The sequence below is a fragment of the Glycine soja genome, chromosome 9, assembly GCF_004193775.1.
Source record: "Glycine soja cultivar W05 chromosome 9, ASM419377v2, whole genome shotgun sequence".
Taxonomy (NCBI): domain Eukaryota; kingdom Viridiplantae; phylum Streptophyta; class Magnoliopsida; order Fabales; family Fabaceae; genus Glycine; species Glycine soja.
Window position 1 is genome coordinate 3,739,527 of NC_041010.1, and position 17,782 is coordinate 3,757,308.

The 17,782-nt window shown below is 32.3% G+C and overlaps 1 protein-coding gene across 1 annotated transcript; it reads right to left on the reverse strand.

The window, feature by feature from the left end:
• Nucleotides 1-430: 430 nt before the first annotated feature.
• On the reverse strand, nucleotides 431-10,757 carry LOC114367406 (ABC transporter C family member 14-like). The gene is made up of 11 exons (XM_028324585.1): nucleotides 8,367-10,757; nucleotides 6,460-6,780; nucleotides 5,521-5,607; nucleotides 4,349-4,969; nucleotides 4,063-4,227; nucleotides 3,294-3,588; nucleotides 2,854-3,068; nucleotides 1,783-2,088; nucleotides 1,333-1,396; nucleotides 943-1,182; nucleotides 431-796 (listed from the first exon to the last, which is right to left on the reverse strand). The coding sequence occupies exons 1-11, from the start codon at nucleotides 10,464-10,466 to the stop codon at nucleotides 690-692; spliced, it is 4,521 nt and encodes a 1,506-aa protein (XP_028180386.1). The 5' UTR covers nucleotides 10,467-10,757; the 3' UTR covers nucleotides 431-689.
• Nucleotides 10,758-17,782: the final 7,025 nt, after the last annotated feature.

The window sequence follows — 17,782 nt, forward strand, 5'->3', positions numbered from 1 at the left end:
TGTTGCTAGTCAACTTGTGGTTGATTTGGAAAACCCAGATTCTCACATCTTTGCACATAATGCGACCCCCCTTAGTGTTGTTACAGAACAAGCATCACTTTTGAACAATGTAGTGGAATATGCCTTATTCTACAATAGCATCCCTCAAATTCTATTTAAATTGAAAAAAAATACTTGTACAATATAATAAATACTTTTTAGAATATAACATTTTTTTTTCAAACAAGATATCTTAGAAATTCACAAGTTTCGGTCCTTTGAGTCGAACTTAAAGTTATCATCCATTTTCAATGATATATTCTAGGAGAATTGATCGACACATGTTCTTTCCTACTAATTCAGCGTGAGTTATTTACTGAATTACTCTTGAGTTGTTTTGGATAGTTATAAAATAACTTCTCGTAGCAATTAAAAAAACGAGCATGGAGAATACACACAGCAGACAGATTTTTTATTTTTTTTTATAAAATAGTAACAATTGCAGCCAAACTTGATTTTTTATTAGTAAAAAATTTTAAAATTTCCTTCCTATTGTCCTAGTCTAATTATTAAACTACTGAAAGAGTAAAACATCAAAACTAATGCTCAAAAATATTGATCTCTCAATAGACCCATCGACTCATGTCTTTTGACTTTGGTGCTGTGTGTTGGATGGAAACTGAGTGCATCAACTGGGTCCTTGTTAGAATCTAAGCCTCTAGTTCAGCTGATCTATTAGAGTACTCCTTAACCAATGCTCCAAAAAGTGAATGCCTTTCTAGCAAACGCGATGGCTTGTCATATTCCTTTGCATAGCCTGTCAAAAAAAATCAAACACCCCACAACTCATTGTTTTAGCAATTTATTAACTGCAGAAAATTTGTATTGAAATTATAAAAGTATTGGTAATGGTAGAAGCTACACATATATGACATTATAAAAACATTGTACTATTGAAATTACCTGCATCAATGACTAAAACCCTGTCACAATCCATGACTGTTGGTATTCTATGAGCAATGCTGATAATTGTACGATCCGCAAAGTCCTCACGGATGATCTTTTGTATCACAGCGTCAGTTTGCGAATCAACGGATGCTGTTGCCTCATCCATGAACAATATTTTGCTGCTTTTTAGCATGATCCTTCCCAAGCAAAGAAGCTGTCTTTGCCCCACACTCCAATTGTCTCCACCATCAACCACTAAGAAATAAAATAGTAAAATAAACTATGTCAACTCATAATTTTACCAAGTGAAACATCATAAAGCAATATCAATATCTTAAGCAATGTTTTTTAACTACATTGGACTAAGTAAACTATTAAAAGGAGATTTTTGAGAGGAGTTATCACCTGGAGCCTCAAGTTTCTCTGGCTTTGCAGCCACCACATCTTTCAGTTGGCAGCGCTCAAGACTCTGCAGCAACATAATTTAAAAGCAATTGATTAGTTATGAGAAGCTCAGATTATAAACTCAAGTGCACCCATGCTTTCATGCATTTTCTTTTACTCTCTACTTTTCACTTTTGTAGTGCACACAAACATTTTTAACTAGAACTAAACTTAGATATAGTTCATTGGTGTTGTTCTATAATTACAATTGAAGTTTCACCTTTGAAACCAATATTTACATTAAATGTTGACCTTTATTACACAGGTTAGCGAGGTGAATCTCCGATTTTTTAATTGAAAAACAACAGCTAAAGCATCTAAGTATTGTACCTAAGTTTTGTCCTTTCAACAAATCACAGGATTTTGCATTCAAATAAACAAACATGTATATTGCTTCTATGAATTATATACCTTCCAAATTTCTTCCTCTGAATACAGTCCAAGGGGGTCAATGTTGCTTCGTACTGTTCCTTGAAAGAGGACAGGCTCTTGAGGAATAATTCCAAATCTAGACCTCACATCATGAAGGCCCAGGGTGCAAATGTTGATTCCATCAACAGTTATTTTCCCAGCTGAAGGCTCAATCAACCTAAATAACACCTGAATGAGGGTTGATTTCCCACTTCCTGTACGACCAACAACACCAATCTTTTCTCCTGCTTCAATGGTGAGAGAGATTCCCTTGAGAACCAGAGGAGTATTTGGTCGATACCGAACCTGTTCACCATCATTTATTAACAAAGATTATATAGGTAGTAGTTACTAAAATGCATGTTAACCTATATGGGAAATTCACCATCAATATCATTACTAAAAAAACCAAGTTTCCACCACATAATTGCATTATAATATGCCTACATTTTTGTGCATAAAAAATCGATCAAAATTCCCTCCAATTCAAATGTGTTCTTCTGTATGCAAATTCCATGTAAAATAAATACTTGAGATTGTAATTGATTTTAGATTTTGTTATATATGTATTTGATTTGAAAACAACTCTCAATCGTTAACTATTGCGAGTGAATTGTATTCTCTAAAGTACACCCCTCTCTTTAGAGGATTCCATCATATATTGGGTTTAACCTTTCATGCTGCTTTGTGTCAAAATTTTTGAAATAAACTAATTGTCCCAAGAAGTACGGGAAAAATGGGAGAGACAGTGACCATATGAATGTGTACATGTTTAATTTGTTGAAGATTTTGTTAAGTAATGTAAAGTCACGTTTCTAAGTAGTATACACCTATATTTTTTGTTAAATTCTGCTGATTGTCAATTTGTCTTGAAAAGGAGTGTAAGTAACATATTCTCTAACACACTCCTCTCAACGCACTCTTTTTTATTTATTAAAATTTATTGAAAACTATAAAATCATGAGTGAGGTTTGTTATATAAGGAGTGAGACCAATACAATTTTGTCATTTCCAATCAATTTCAGCCAAATAAAAACAATATGTACTTAGCTATTTGTGACTACTACGTACCTGCAAATTGGTTAACTCAATAATGCCTTGACTGGGCCAATTCTGAGGAGGAGTTTTGTCAGCAATTTTCCATGGAGCTTCTGAGGGAAGGCTGGAGAACTGCTTTATTCTCTCAACTGAAACCATTTTGTTCTCAACAGAACAAGTCATGCTTATGGTAAATGCCAAGAGACTACTGAGAGCCAGGCCATAGGACAAAGACAAACCAACATATTCTGCAGCAAGTGGAATGATCCTTGGTCAGTAATATTTATGTAAACATTATGTATGCAATGCATGTGATCTCATAAATAAATAATTCTTTACGACAAAAGCCATTGATTAGTTCTTCTTTTATATTCTAAAATAAAATGCCAGAGTCTGACATAGAAGATTATTAACCATAATGTCACATGTTAGCATTTCAGTTGGTAGGAGCTGAGAGATGCAGTGGGGTATACCTGGCTTAATAATAGCACTTGGCAGAAAGATCATAAAAATAGTGGCAAAGCAAAGGAAAATCACTCCCATATAGTCCAAGCGAAAACCAAGCCATTCATTAGCACCGTTGTTGTGGAAATCCATTCTCAGACTAGCATTCACTTTGTCAATATTTTCTTGACAAAATGCGTTCTGCTTTCTGAAGCCGCGTATGGTCATAACACCAGCAATGGTTTCTGAAAAATGGTGAATCACAGGAGCTTTGGTGATGGAATCAAGGCGAGTCAATTCCCGAGAAGATGCAAGGTAATATTTCTGCAAACCAGAACAAGGAAAGTGTCAAAATGCACTGGATATTTTGTTTTACTTGTAATATCAAAGCTGGACACCAGTTCTAGTGTTTCAATGGCCTCGGCACTAACCGTGCATAAACATCATATGTTTAAATAACTTTTGTTAGTTTTCCTTTTATTTTTGAATAAATTTCTCCATAAGTATTTATACCAGAAGAAAATAAGAAGATAAAATCCATTAAACTAATATAGAGACTGTATGGGAAAGGAAAATATTTTATGAAGACTAGATTACAACTTCATAAAAATAAGAGACTAAATGTCAAAGTCATGATATTTAGAAGGACTAAGATCTACATTTAAGCCTTTCTATTATTTTCTAAACATTTTTTAATACCTATGATTACTAGAACAAAGACACCCGAAAAAAAAATCAACAAAAATCCTCCATATTTAGAGACTAGAATTCAAATAAGAGTGAGTAGACATATCATACCCGATACCAGTTATTCAGCCAGAACAGTGGGATTAAGAGGAAGACCGTTTCCCAAGCATTTTGGCATGTTACAATGAGGATGCTGGTTACTGAGAAGTAAGCAACCATGACGAAGTTCACCAACATTGGAATTGAGATATCAACCCAAAGTATATCAGTAGATACCTAAACATTTCATAGGACAGTAAGTTAAAAAACACTAGTATTTAAAAGAATATACTACTTTATGTTGTTTACTAGCAGAAACTAATGTGAAAAGGGGTGTTAAATGTTAATTAAGACTCACACGACTCAAAATTCTGCCAGAGGGAGTTGTGTCAAAGAATGACATTGGTGCATGCAAGATGCTTTCAAGCATTCCACTGAAGAAGCTTTGAGATGTCTTTAGACCCCAATATGTAAATAAGACTGATCTGATCATCACCACAGTACATACAAGACCTGCTATGCAAGCATAGACAATGATGAATGTAGAAGGAGGAAAGGCACTATCTTCTGCAGTTCCAATTGCTAGCCAGTAGTCACCAGCCAAGAAGGATAAAATCCATGCTAGAGACATTGCCAGCATCAGTGCAACACCCCACCACCCAAATGCTTCAGTGAAATAGTGTTTATACACTTTGAGGTCCACACGACCGGTTTCCCTTTCTTCGTCTTCAATGAGCTTTGCTGAAGCCTTATCTGACTTGGATTCTTCTTGAGGTTGCTTTTCGCCCACGTTTTCCTTTTCTTTTGAAGGGATCCGAGCAAGTTTTGGAGACTCAGCAGAATCTTCACCAACTCTATCACTAGACTCTGCAATCTCCATAGAGGATTCGTGAGCAGCCACAAGTGCACCAAAATCCAAGCCTGCTTTGAGAAGTTCATCATACTTGCCACTTTGCACGATTTTCCCTTCTCGCATTACCTTGATGTTGGTATCAAAAACAAGAATAGTTCTTAGTTGAAAGAACTAGACTATTTGAGGTTGTTTGTTGGAGAACAAGTAATCAGTAGCTTTGAAATGGAAATTCAGTTTAATTCAAGAAAATAAATCTTATAGTAACCGGGTTTGAGATAAGAGTCAAGAATGTATCGTGCATTCTTTTCCTTCTTTTTTTTTTTGGTGAAAAGCATGATGGAATATATATATAAAACCTCTTTAATAAGACCTACACGAGTACTGTCATTTTCATTCACATAACTTAGGTATAGTTCTTTAAGTATTTTTAGTGTTGCTCTCGAATCAAAATTGGAGTTTTACCTCAGTATTCAACGCCTGTTTTAGATGTCAACCTTTATCATACAAGTTACCGGAGTGAAACTCTAATTTTTAATTAGAAGGCAGAACTAGAAGTATCTAAGTTCTAAGGAATATTGCGTTTAAGTAGTCTCCTTATCACTAAAGTAGGTGTGATTGAACGAAACCAATAAACAGAAAATCACTTCATTGTAAGAGATTTGTAAGTATACACGTACCATTATACAGTCAACATTATGCAAGAAGTCCACTTGGTGGGTTACAAGTATTATGGTCTTATTTTTGAGAGCTCCCATAATACATTCCTGCAACAAGGTGGAGAAATCAGAAACCTCAATTTTTTTTTGTTTGAGGAGAGTGTTTCTAACACATTTCTTCAAATATATCCTTGGTTAAAATTTATAAGAAAAAAAATTAAAATATATTTTTTTCCTTCCTATTTTCTTAAATCCGTGATTTTAGTTTCTTTATTTTTCAATTAAGATATTCCATCTCACACTTTTAAAAAGTTAACCATTTTAGTTCCTCATTTTTTAATTGAAATATTTATTCTTCACTTTTAAAAAGTTTATAATTTTAATCTTTGTGGCCTATTTCAAATATTGATTTATATATTTTATAAATGTTGATTAACATGTGTCTATTTATTATCTATATAACAAATATTTTTTTGAAAATTATTTAATTGCTAACGAGGTTAATTTATTAAAAAAAGAATTAAAAAGTACATAGTCAACTATCAAATTGAAAAGAGAGACTAAAATCTCATATTTTTTTTTAAAAGTGGGGACCAAATTTCTCAAATAAAAAATAAGGGATTAAAATTACAAATTTTTAAAAAGTGAAGAACAAAATATTTCAATTAAAAAATAAGAAAACTAAAACTGTGGATTTGGAAAATTACATTTTAGTAAAAAAAGTTTTAAAAAATTAGTAGAGAGAATAATTAAATATGATGTGTGATTAAAAACAAAATCATTTTTAATAAATTTTAACCAATAAAATAAAAAGTATTTAAAAAAGTGTGTTAGAGAATATACTGTTATCATTTCTGTTTTTGTTTTAACTTGGAAACATTATATCAGTAGAAACTAAAAAGTAGTACTACTATAAAACGTTTAAGGAAAAGGAGCTATTCATCAATGTTTGTAGTTTACCTTAAAAATAAATGATCCAGTTTGTGCATCAACAGCACTGAATACATCATCAAGGAGATAGATGTCAGAGTCTTGGTACACAGCTCTAGCAAGTTGTACACGTTGCTTCTGGCCACCACTGAGATTAATACCCCTTTCTCCAATCTCAGTCTGGTCTCCATGTTCCATCATTTCAAGATCCTTTTCCAAGCAGCACACTCTTATGGCTTCCCTGTACTTCTCTCTGTTCATTGGTAAACCAAACAATATGTTGTCTTGGATGGTTGCATTCTGAATCCATGATGTCTGGGCTACATAGGCTATTGACCCACAAACTCTGACCTATAAGATTTAAGGGTAAAAAAAAGGAAGCAATAATGACAACTGTGAACAATACAAGTAAATTTTCACATGGTACAGCATTCACAAGTCAATGAAAGACATTGAAGGACATCTGAAAAGCACAATGACACTTTTTTTTTAACTGTGCTATTATTGAAGAGTCTCTACATCAAATTTCACCATTTAAAAGAGAAATCCAGACAAAGCATTGACAACAGACAACCAATAAAGTTTATGCTAGTTCTAATGAATAATTAAAACCAAATTGTGATCATAATTCATAAATGAGTGAAATCCATATATTTTGGTTTCAAACAGTATAAGTTAATCTCAACTAAATTTATTATATTTAATGAGATCATCTTCAAAATATATTTTATTTAATTGAGATTTTATTTCTAATCATTCTTTTTTATTCTTCGTATCAAGAAGGAAACTTATTTTCTAAATGGGGATTAAACAAAATTAAATGATATTAACTATTTTATTTTAGGATGCAGTTAGTTTTTTCTTCTGATAATTGAGTTCGGTGGAATACAGGGTTTACCCAACTGCCGAATCGTTATAAAAATGTCAACTTTGATGGAAATCGACCTGATGTCTCTATCATGATTCATGAATGTTTTCACAACTACCAGCAAGAAAGAGACTGTGAAAGTAGGAAATGGACCAAGATTATATTGTGGTCCAGCCTAAGCCTTAATTGCCAGGTTGAAACTTTCTTTAACCACAACCAATTGTACCTCGCGGTGCATATAAATTATTTACCATAAATGAGATCCTCACAATCAGAGACACAAAAAGAGTGACAAATAAATTAGGGAGAAAACTCGAGATTTCTAAGACGTAAATAGTTATCCAATTTGAGAGAATTTTATCTGCAAATTTTTTGTAGCTATTTTGAGCGATGCACCTAAGGGTATAAGTTTGTATTCCCATTATTGTTACAGACTTACAGTGGACATTTACCTGGACTACGGGTTCTGTGGTCTTTTTATCTTCTTTTCAAGGATTTCCCACGCTAAAATTTTGGGTGTTATTCTTCTCGCCTTATTATCTTTATTTTTCTTATTTCCCATCTTAATTGCACAGAGAGAAATTTGTGTTGACATTTCCAGCAGATTAGCCATTATAGTAATTTTTGGTTTCTGCATTGAACAACTTGTTGTGAATGCTATTTTTATTTTTTTTGGTGAATTGTGTTGTGAATGCTATGAATCCCAAGGAAATCAATGTTTGTATTCTTCAATTTGAGGGAATGGATCCTCTATAGTAGAATTGAATCTTAACATACATTTGTCATGTAAAAATTTTGCATCTATCACTTTCTTTGTAGGCATTCAATGTATGGGGCATTATGAACATATAAATGCATCAACAAGCACACCAATCTCCAATGCAACAAGAAGCAATTAACTTGCAGTAATGCGGTGCACAAAACAAGAAACATAAGTTAAAGGGTCTAACTCAGATTGGTTAAGTTGAATGCGTGAATTATTATAAAATCTACTAACACCAACTTGGATTCCTACAAAATAAATAAAAAAACAACATATGTAGATGAGGAGTCCAGAAGAAGAACATACCTTTCCTGATATCTTGAACATTTCCCCCAACACAGAAGCCAACAAGGAAGACTTGCCAGAGCCAACAGCTCCCACAACAGCAGCATGGTCCCCTTTCTTGATTTCCATCTCTTCAACTCTCAGAGCCGCATTCCCATCTACATCGTCCCACGAGAATTCGCCATCCTTGATCTCCACGGCCGTGTCGCTGCCGTTGCAGCCCTCGACTCTCTCCACTGCTCCCTCATCCATTTCCTTGCTCATCAAGAACTCATCCAGCCTCCCGAGAGAAATCATCGCCTGCGAAATGACGATGAGAGCCTGAGGGAAGGTCCTCACGGGCTCCTGCAGAATCTTGATGACTGAAGTGATTGTAAATACAGTGCCAGCATTCAGAGGAACACCAAGAAGAGTAGCACTTCCAAACGTGAGAACAGTTACCAACAACGGAGCAGAGCTCAGAACCCCCATGTTAACAGCAAAGTAGTACAAGAATTTCCCAATCCAACCATGTTCCGCTTCGCGAAACTTGCCAATCTTGTTGCCAAAGTACTCCTCCCAGGCTTGAAACTTGATGACACGCATGTTGTTCAACAATTCATTAGTTGCCTTCATCCTCAAGTCACGGCTCTTCATTATCATAAACTGAAAGCTGTTGGTTCTCTTTGTCCGGAAGAGAGTGAAAACAAACACAATACTCGATCCAAGCAGCGCCGCGAAAGCCGACACGCCAATGTTGCTGTAGATAAGGACCAGAGCTGTAGTTACCTGCAGGGGCATGAGCCATATGGGGTGAAACTGCATCATCAAATCCGCGAGCTGTTGTGCGTCAACAGACATGTGGTTCACAATCTGTCCGGTCCCGTGAGCCTGCCTTGAAGAGCTCGACAATCTCAGACCTTTTTTGTAGATAGAAGTGATTAGGCTGGAACGAATGAGCATGCCGAGCTTCTGAGAGTGGAAATTGAATTGGTGCACAGAGAGGACTTCGGTTGATTTTGCCAAATACAGGACCAGTATCAGAACAAGGCCTTCATAGGGGGTGCTGTCTTTTCTTGAAGTGAAATCAACGAAACTCTGAATAAGCATTGGACCAATGTACATAACTCCAAGCCTTATAATTGCAAGGAAGCCAGTGAAGGCTATGTGCTTCCAGAAGCATCTGAACAAGGTTAGTCCAACCGGGTGCTTGCTGTTTTCCTCTGGCTTTGGCCAATTTCTATGGAAAAGCTCTGACATTTTCTCTGCTCTGAAATCAATAGGAAGTGAAGGCACATCTTCAAGCTTGAGGGGTGTTTGGTACCCTTTATTCAGCAAAGGGTTCATCCAAAGCCACACTGTTTTGGAGAAGAACGAAGAATATGCATAAGGGCTCAAAGTTCTGTCACTGTAAAGGGACTGATATGTTGTCACTACATCAGAAATTCTGATCACTTGAATCCCGGTTGACCCTTTCATTGCTACTAGGAAAAGGAACGCAGAAAGTGGAAGGTTAACCAACGAGAACACGTCGTCCACCCTCAAACAAAGCTCAACTTTCGCTACATCGATGGTTATCAATCGAACAATGGCCGAGGTGGCGAACAAGCACGAAACCATCAAGTTCGCAATCCAATAGATTCTCAGCGACAAAGGGTGCTTGGAAGCTTTGAACTTCTTCTCATGAGCCATTAGGATCGCCACCACTATGTTGGACGCCGCCTGAAAGAGGCGAAAAAGAGCCTCTATGAGTTTCCATGACGAGAGGCTCGTTTGAGTGAAGGCCAAGATGCTTAGAACAGTGTAAGCTATGGCCAAAAGGGTAGTTACCAAGAGGGGTAGTTTGAACCAGAAGGTGACTTTGTAGTCAGAGTCTTTCTCTTGCAGAAGGGGTTTGGTGATGGTGTTGTTGGAGGTGGTGTTAGAAGTGAATCGGGAATAGAGTTTAACTGCTGCAAAGGCTAAGAGAGAGAGCAAGAAGATTGAATCAACAGCAGAAAGAAGAACTCTTTGTGGACATGGAGATAGAAGAATAAACCTCAACCACTGAACTATGAGTAACGCAGTAGGGGAAGATGAATCTATGTCCAAAGCGGAACATGAAGGAGAAGTTAACCAAGAAGGTGAAAAAGAAGAAGACATGTTTCAAAAGATAAGTTGAAACGTTACACTTGTAATATATATGCGATAATAAGTAGTGAAGGTTGCAAGTGTTACATGCTACTAATTTAACAAGGTTTCGTTTCATACATGATGATGAAGGTGTGAATGAAAAAATCTATGATGAGGAGGAGGAGGAGGAAGAAGAGAGGCGGTGAGAAATATGAAGATGATGGAAAGAACAAAGAAGAAGGAAAATGTGAATTGAAAATGGGAGAGGTGCGTGTAGTGTGATGTGGGTTCTTATCTATGGTGTGAAACGAGATGTATTTTTCTATTCGGTTTGCTTGTGGAGAGGATCATTAAATATTGATGTCAATAAAATAAGATTCCATGCGACCCACGCATCTAGAACAAGAAATAGCGTGGGAACTCGAGGGTAAGGTTAAGGTCCACCACTGTTCACTAGCTACTATATATGGAGATAGATAGCAACTATGACTCTTTGACTATAACTACATATAAATCCACACGTTGCGTATAAGGTTAACTAATATATATGGCATTAAAATAAATATTACCTTCATCCTTATACTCTTTTTTAATATGGTATTAAGAATCAAACCTTCCTTAAAAAAAAATCAAACCTAAATCTTTATGTTTTTACTTTAAGTTTACTATTAAGTCAATTCTAGTAGATTACCCTCGCCCTTATACATAGAGGATTGTTTCTTATTTATTTTTTGTTGACTAAAAATTGTAAAATAATTAAAGTATTTTTATATAAAAAAATTAATGCAATAGAAGATTTGAAAATAGTCTATAAAAGGATCAACAAACTTCTCAAAATAATTCTATATATAAGGACAAAGATAGTAAAATTGGCATTTTAAAATGTTTTTATTTGGGTGAGTTTTTTTAATAATTAAGCCATTTTGCTGGAAAAATTAAATCATTAGGTAATTAATATTTTTTTTATCAGCAGTTAATTAACTCATAATAATAAAGATACAAAAAAATAGTCTTCAATCAAAAAAGAAGAAAAAACTCATTTTTATATTCAATAATATTCTCAAAGTTGTTTTTTAAATTATTTTTTTTGACGTGGTTAAAATGCTTTGTACCTTACTTTGTCTCAAAGATATACTTTTTGTTGACTAACCCCCTGCCACTTTTAAAAGGCAAATAATAATAATTGATTGATTTTAAGATAATCCCGTATTAAAGTGGATATTCACATAATGGCACAATCATGAATTAACCATTTTTTCTGCCTTTTCATTTCACATTCATCTTTTTCTTCCACATTTTTTTGAAGCAATTTTTGTTTGTTTGTTTGTTTTCTTTCATTCTTGCTCATATATAACTGCCTTTTAATACCACTGCCCTAATGGGGTCATAGAAATCTTTGCAAAATAGCAAGTCTTCAACTCAAAATTTCCAAATTCAGAAATTGGTATAATCCAATTTAATAATAGCATAAAAAATATTGTCTTCTCCTATTTTAAGCACGAACCAGAGCCCCAACCAAGAAGCTTCAAAACCAATTGCTGGGAAAAGATAAATTATAACAGAGTGGAAGCAAAATGGATGGATCTCTTTTTTCCTATGAAATTAAAAATATGTTCCCCAAATTTAAAATGCAACATGTAATAATTTTAAAGCAAACAATACGATGCAAAAATAAAAATCAATAGGCACCAAATTTTTAACGTGGGAATACTCCAATCTGAAGAAAAAACCTATGGGCCTAATCCAATGAAAAAAAACTTCCACTAATATAAATTAACTAGTACACAACAACAAGTCCTTTTAGAGCCATCAAGGATGAAGATAAAAGTTAATGTTTATCAATAGAATGAATAACAACACAATATAGGAGATATAAAATTAGTCTAGAAGTGGGTAGGAAAGGGAAGAGATCATCATTAAATTTCTCCATCAATAAGAACTAATAATACTACTATTAATATTTGTCGATAAAAAAACATAATAAATATTATGCAAAAAAAAAAACTCACTTATGGGTATCTAGATAGATAGAGAGAACAAATACTAGTAATATCATAATAAAACTCAATACTAAAATTAGCATACCAGATTTTCAAGAAAAACACTTAAAAAATTGTAAAATTTTCTTTTCTATTTGTGGTGTCTTTTTCCATTTTGTTTGGTTTCGGAAAGAATTGAGAATGAAGAAAATGAAAAGAAAAAAGAAAAAGAGGAAACAGTGATATGGTTATTAAGTTCTTTAGTGGGAATGAAAGTTAAAAGAGAGAATATAATATCATATATGAGGAGGAATTAAAAATCTATTCGATTTTGGCAACAAGCCAGAGACTCACAAAATGACAAAGGCGTGCAGAAGGCTACAATTGAAAGCCAACAACTATTTCCAGTTTAATCTAACTAAAAACTGTTTTCACCCATAAAACAATTTTTTCTATTTTTTAGTTTTTGAAAACTAAATCAGTTTTGAATAATGGAAATCATACACCTCTTAAGGAGACGTTTACTTGTGTTTTATTAATTACAAAAAATTGTTACGTTATTTTAAATTTGCTTCTTGTTTTCAAATTCTCTAAATAAAAAACACTGAAAACAACTTTTTATTCATTTATCTTTTTTTTAATTCTATCCTTTGGTTTATGTCATTAATCATTTAAGAAAATTGAACCAAAAAAATTATTTTTAAATGATTAATTATGTCAATTTTAAATAAATCGAAGGATCAATTTGAATAAAAACATTAAGATAAAAGACTAATAAACTAAAGCAAAAAATAAAATAAAAGATCAAATTGAATTTTTTTAAAAAATAAAAGATCAAATTAGACAAAAATAAAATAAAATAAAAGACCAAATAAATCATTTATCCTTTCAAAAATAGATTTTGTCATATCAATTTTAAAGTATGTATGTAAATGTATCAATATAAAGTTTTTTAGTTTTAAAAAATTAATATAACCAATGACATATATTTCAAGGTTTAAATTAACGATTTACTGATAACAATTTTTACTGTATATTTGATAAAGCAACTAACATTTCACAACAATTTCTCACATTTATATATATATATATATAAACATTTGCACTTAAAATATTGTTTGTCAAATTTTATTTTATTTTTTGAAGGGGATTGTTTGAAATGTTTTCCCAAATTTCATGCAACAAGTCCATTGTAGAAAAGATTTTGCTTTAAGAGAATAAAATTACTTTAATCTTTACGTCTCAAAAGTTAATTACATTATTTTCGGCTATGAAAATAATTTGTTTATAACATGTTTGTTAGAATGTAATACAAAAATATTGATAAGCATAATTCATTCCTAGCAATTTATATTGTACATGTTTCTTATCTTCTTAGAGGGGTTGAGAATCTTAATTATATTTCTATGAAAATATTTCAAATAATTTATCATTTTTCTCTTATTCTATCTTACTTATTTAATATATTTTTATTTAATTTAAGCATACTCCTAAAAATTAGAAGTATTTAATAAACATCTTTATTGAAAATAACATTTCCCGTAATAATATTTTCAAAAATATTATTCTAAAAAATATAATTAAATCCGTAAAATAAATATCTTCTGAGAATTTGTTGTGACCATTGTCAAAAAAGAAAATTATTGCCACCATGGTAATCAGCCTAGTCTCCTAGTATGACCTAATTAATAAACTGTCATACAAAATAACAGAATCTATAAATCTGTCGTCCCCAATTAAAATAATAGCGATCACCACATGCACTGTAGATTTTTTCTACTTTTCAGAAAAAGAATTGTACTATTTTGTGTTACTACATACTGTCACGTGCCAGAGACTTTCGTGTTAGAACGTTATTTATTTAACAAAAAATGTTCCGGTTCATAAAAGATTGTATTCATATTTTATAAGCACATGAGTTCACATTTTACTACAAATATAAAGATTTTATTGATGATTATATATGAGTAATGCTATAATTCACTTGTGCATAGTACAAAACACGTATTCGTTGTATTTTATTGGTTAACAATTAAATATAAAAAAAATATTTTCCAAAAATCATGGGTAATTGTAGATTCAAGTTTTTATAACATTCGCGCTGTGTTTCTTCGTACTATTCAGCAATTTTCATTAAATATTTATATGTAAGTAAATCTAGAATAAAAAATGAGAAATTTCTTGAAAATATTAAATAAATAAGAAATAATATCTTTCATAGAAGAGTACACGTATGAGGAGTGATACAGTGTTGGCAGTTAAATACAAATACACATCTCAATCCCTCTTGGTTTTAGAAGGTCGGGTAATATCTTTATGTAGTCAAGAGGGATATTTTTTCTCAAAATTGGTGCAGGTTCGGATGAGTAATTTGAAAAATCTAGGAATCTTGTCATGAGAAAGACTAACAATTCATTTTCTAACACACTCATTTAGATTTGTCAAAAATCACACATTTTTTAGGTCTCATATAATGAATCTTTATTTTAATTTTGGAGAAATATGATAAAAAAAATGTATTAAAATTTTTAAAGTAATAGACATATTTGTTAATCAATATTATACATATTAATATGTTTATTTTAATTTATGTTTTTTTAAAGTGTTTAATGTTATGTTTGTAATAATTATAAAAAAAAGAAAAATAAAGATTAAATATGATAATGTAACATGTAAGTTTTTTCATTAATAATAACAAAAAAAGTTAACTGATATAGATAAATTTATTATACACTCTTTATTTCTGAAAACTAAAATTTGAATTTTAATCTTTAAGAAATAAATATATCAATATTCTACATATTAAAAAAATAAAAATAAGTATTTATCCTTTAAAAAAAAAAAAGTTGAGTAACACACATAGTCTCGTCATCCCTATTGGGGACTCATTCACACGGATGCAATTGGACGGTTCCAAAGAGTGACTCAGATAACATGCCGCGATTTAATTACTGTTTTTTGGGCAAATTTTTCTTGTTCTCTGCATCGTGGACAACCTTATGTGAACAATTGTTAGTGTCTTGTCTATTTGCTGTCCTTAGGGCATAAAACAAGCTTAGAAAACTCGAGTCTCTTATTATGTGAACACATTAACTGCCCACTAGACCAACACGGCAACACATTTTTCTGTAATAAGAAGTGACCATTTCATGGGATTCAACATGCATGCACATGTGCACCTCAAAATACATTACCACAAGGTCAGGTCTACATCTAAATCTTATAGAAGGTTTGTAATTAACGTTACTTAAAATAAGGGCTTACTCAACAACTTAGAAAAAAAAGGTGCAATACAACAACCACTAGCTACAAGCAATAATCAGCAACACATTTGAAAAGAAACGTAACTTCCAAAGCCAAACAACACTTCAAAATTATTGAAATAAAGCATTTCACTTTTAAAAGTAGAATACGATTCCAAATTTTCTTTTTAATAATACAGCAAATTACCATGCTAACCTTTCTGTGTATTAATCATTGTAATGTTAATGCTAGTGCCTCACTGATATAGTTCTGATTCTGTACAGAGCTTAGTTTCACCTTTCTTGTACTAAAAGTTTTATACAAGAACGAAAGCGAGAAGAGTTTAACGCTAGACTATTTGGTCCAAGAGAGTTTGATTCATGTCACAAACCATTTTTGAAACTCTATGCATCCTACTTTGACCTGATAAAACCATCGTACTAAGAATTAGTTTCCCTTAGTCTTACCCACATAATCAATCAGATATTCAGATATAGGAACTCCCCACAATTAAAACAAGCTAGCGAGTACCACGTGCACTGTCTATCTATCTATATCTATATATATATATATATATATATATATATATATATATATATATATATATATATTTATTGCTGAAGACAACATGCACTATATTTTATGCTACTATATTCAGCCAAATAGGGGACTTGTAAATTATGTCCATTGATATATAGCTAGTAATTATCATATAAAAAATATTTTATTCTATTTTATTTCTACTGTGTTCATAGACTTAGTTATCTAAAATTTGGGCTCTACTGTGTTCCTTGCAATTGATTTTTTCTTTTTATTTTCCTTGAAAGAATGCCTAACATTTTCTCATATTAATTTGAAAAATTGATTGATCCTAGATTTTCAGCTGATTCTCTCGAGTGTCTTCCTTTTTTTTCTCAAATATAATTATATATCTAGCATTTCAACATCACAAACACCACATAATACAAATCACATAATGAGGAGACCACAAACAAAAATGACAATCATAAAATCCAAAAGTCCACTAGCTTTTTTCTCATAAGCAAATAAAATCTCATTATATATAAATTGAACAACAGCACAAGAAATGCTATGTCCAATAAGAAGTGACAAACGCAAAAAGCTCACCACGAGGTTTCCATCAAAGTGGAAAGGTTACTACCTACATCGCTTGATAGCATAAGACAACCATTTCACTAGAGACTACTTAATTACATATTCAGTCGAAAATACATTTCGGAGATATACCATATGGTCAGGTCTAATTTTAATAGAAGGTTTATAATTAACATTACAGGAAACAAGCTCACGTGCACATATACGTCGTTTGTTTATAACAACTACCAAATAACGGGTCACACTATCACTACAGGCAATAAGAACCCACTTGAAGAGAAGCCAACCCACATTGTCGAAATAATGCACATTTCACTTTTAAAAGTAGAATATGATTCCAAACTTTCTCTTAAATAAAAGGTGGCCATGCTAACTTTTTTGTGTATGTATGTTAAAATCTGCCTTCCAACTGCGAAGAAACTTCCTTGCACTAATATTAAAACTCTTAAATACGAATAAATCATTGATTTTATCTTTAAAGTATTATTTTCTCTTCTAAATTTATAAAAACACTAGTGAAGAATAGTAACTTTGTAGCAAAAAAAGAATTGAGGAATAGTAACTAATAATAATAGTAGAACTCTTCAAAAAGAAAAAACTAATAATAGTATGAGTATCATTTTGACCTAAGTCCTAGGCTAGCTCACTCGGCTCATACCCTGTAAAAGCTTCCTAATTGTTTTGACTTACCTGATTAGGGAGCCGAAAAGCCCGAAACCTAAACACAGTCCATTTAACAAGGAAATTGGGCCAAGAGTTATGACTATGCAATTGTTATTTACACCTCCTACCTTTACTAGTATATCTCCCATTTATTTATTTTTAAATATTCTTTTTTCGAAAAATACTTTTTGGAACATTAAAATTTTAACACGTTCCATAAATTAATTTCTAGAAGTTTAAAAAATATAACATTTTAGAAATTACTTTCTACAAGTGAAAGCATTAAAATTTTAACAATTTCATAAAGTACTTTTCAAAATGTAAAAATTTAATATTTTAGAAAGT

Coding starts and splice junctions, on each gene's coding strand:
- LOC114367406 (XM_028324585.1), bottom strand. CDS start 10,466: ATGTCTTCTTCTTTTTCACCTTCTTGGTTAACTTCTCCTTCATGTTCC. Junction 5,608..6,459: donor CTGGATCATTTATTTTTAAG/GTAAACTACAAA, acceptor ACCTTGTTGCAG/GAATGTATTATGGGAGCTCT. Junction 797..942: donor GGTTTTAGTCATTGATGCAG/GTAATTTCAATA, acceptor TTTTTTTGACAG/GCTATGCAAAGGAATATGAC.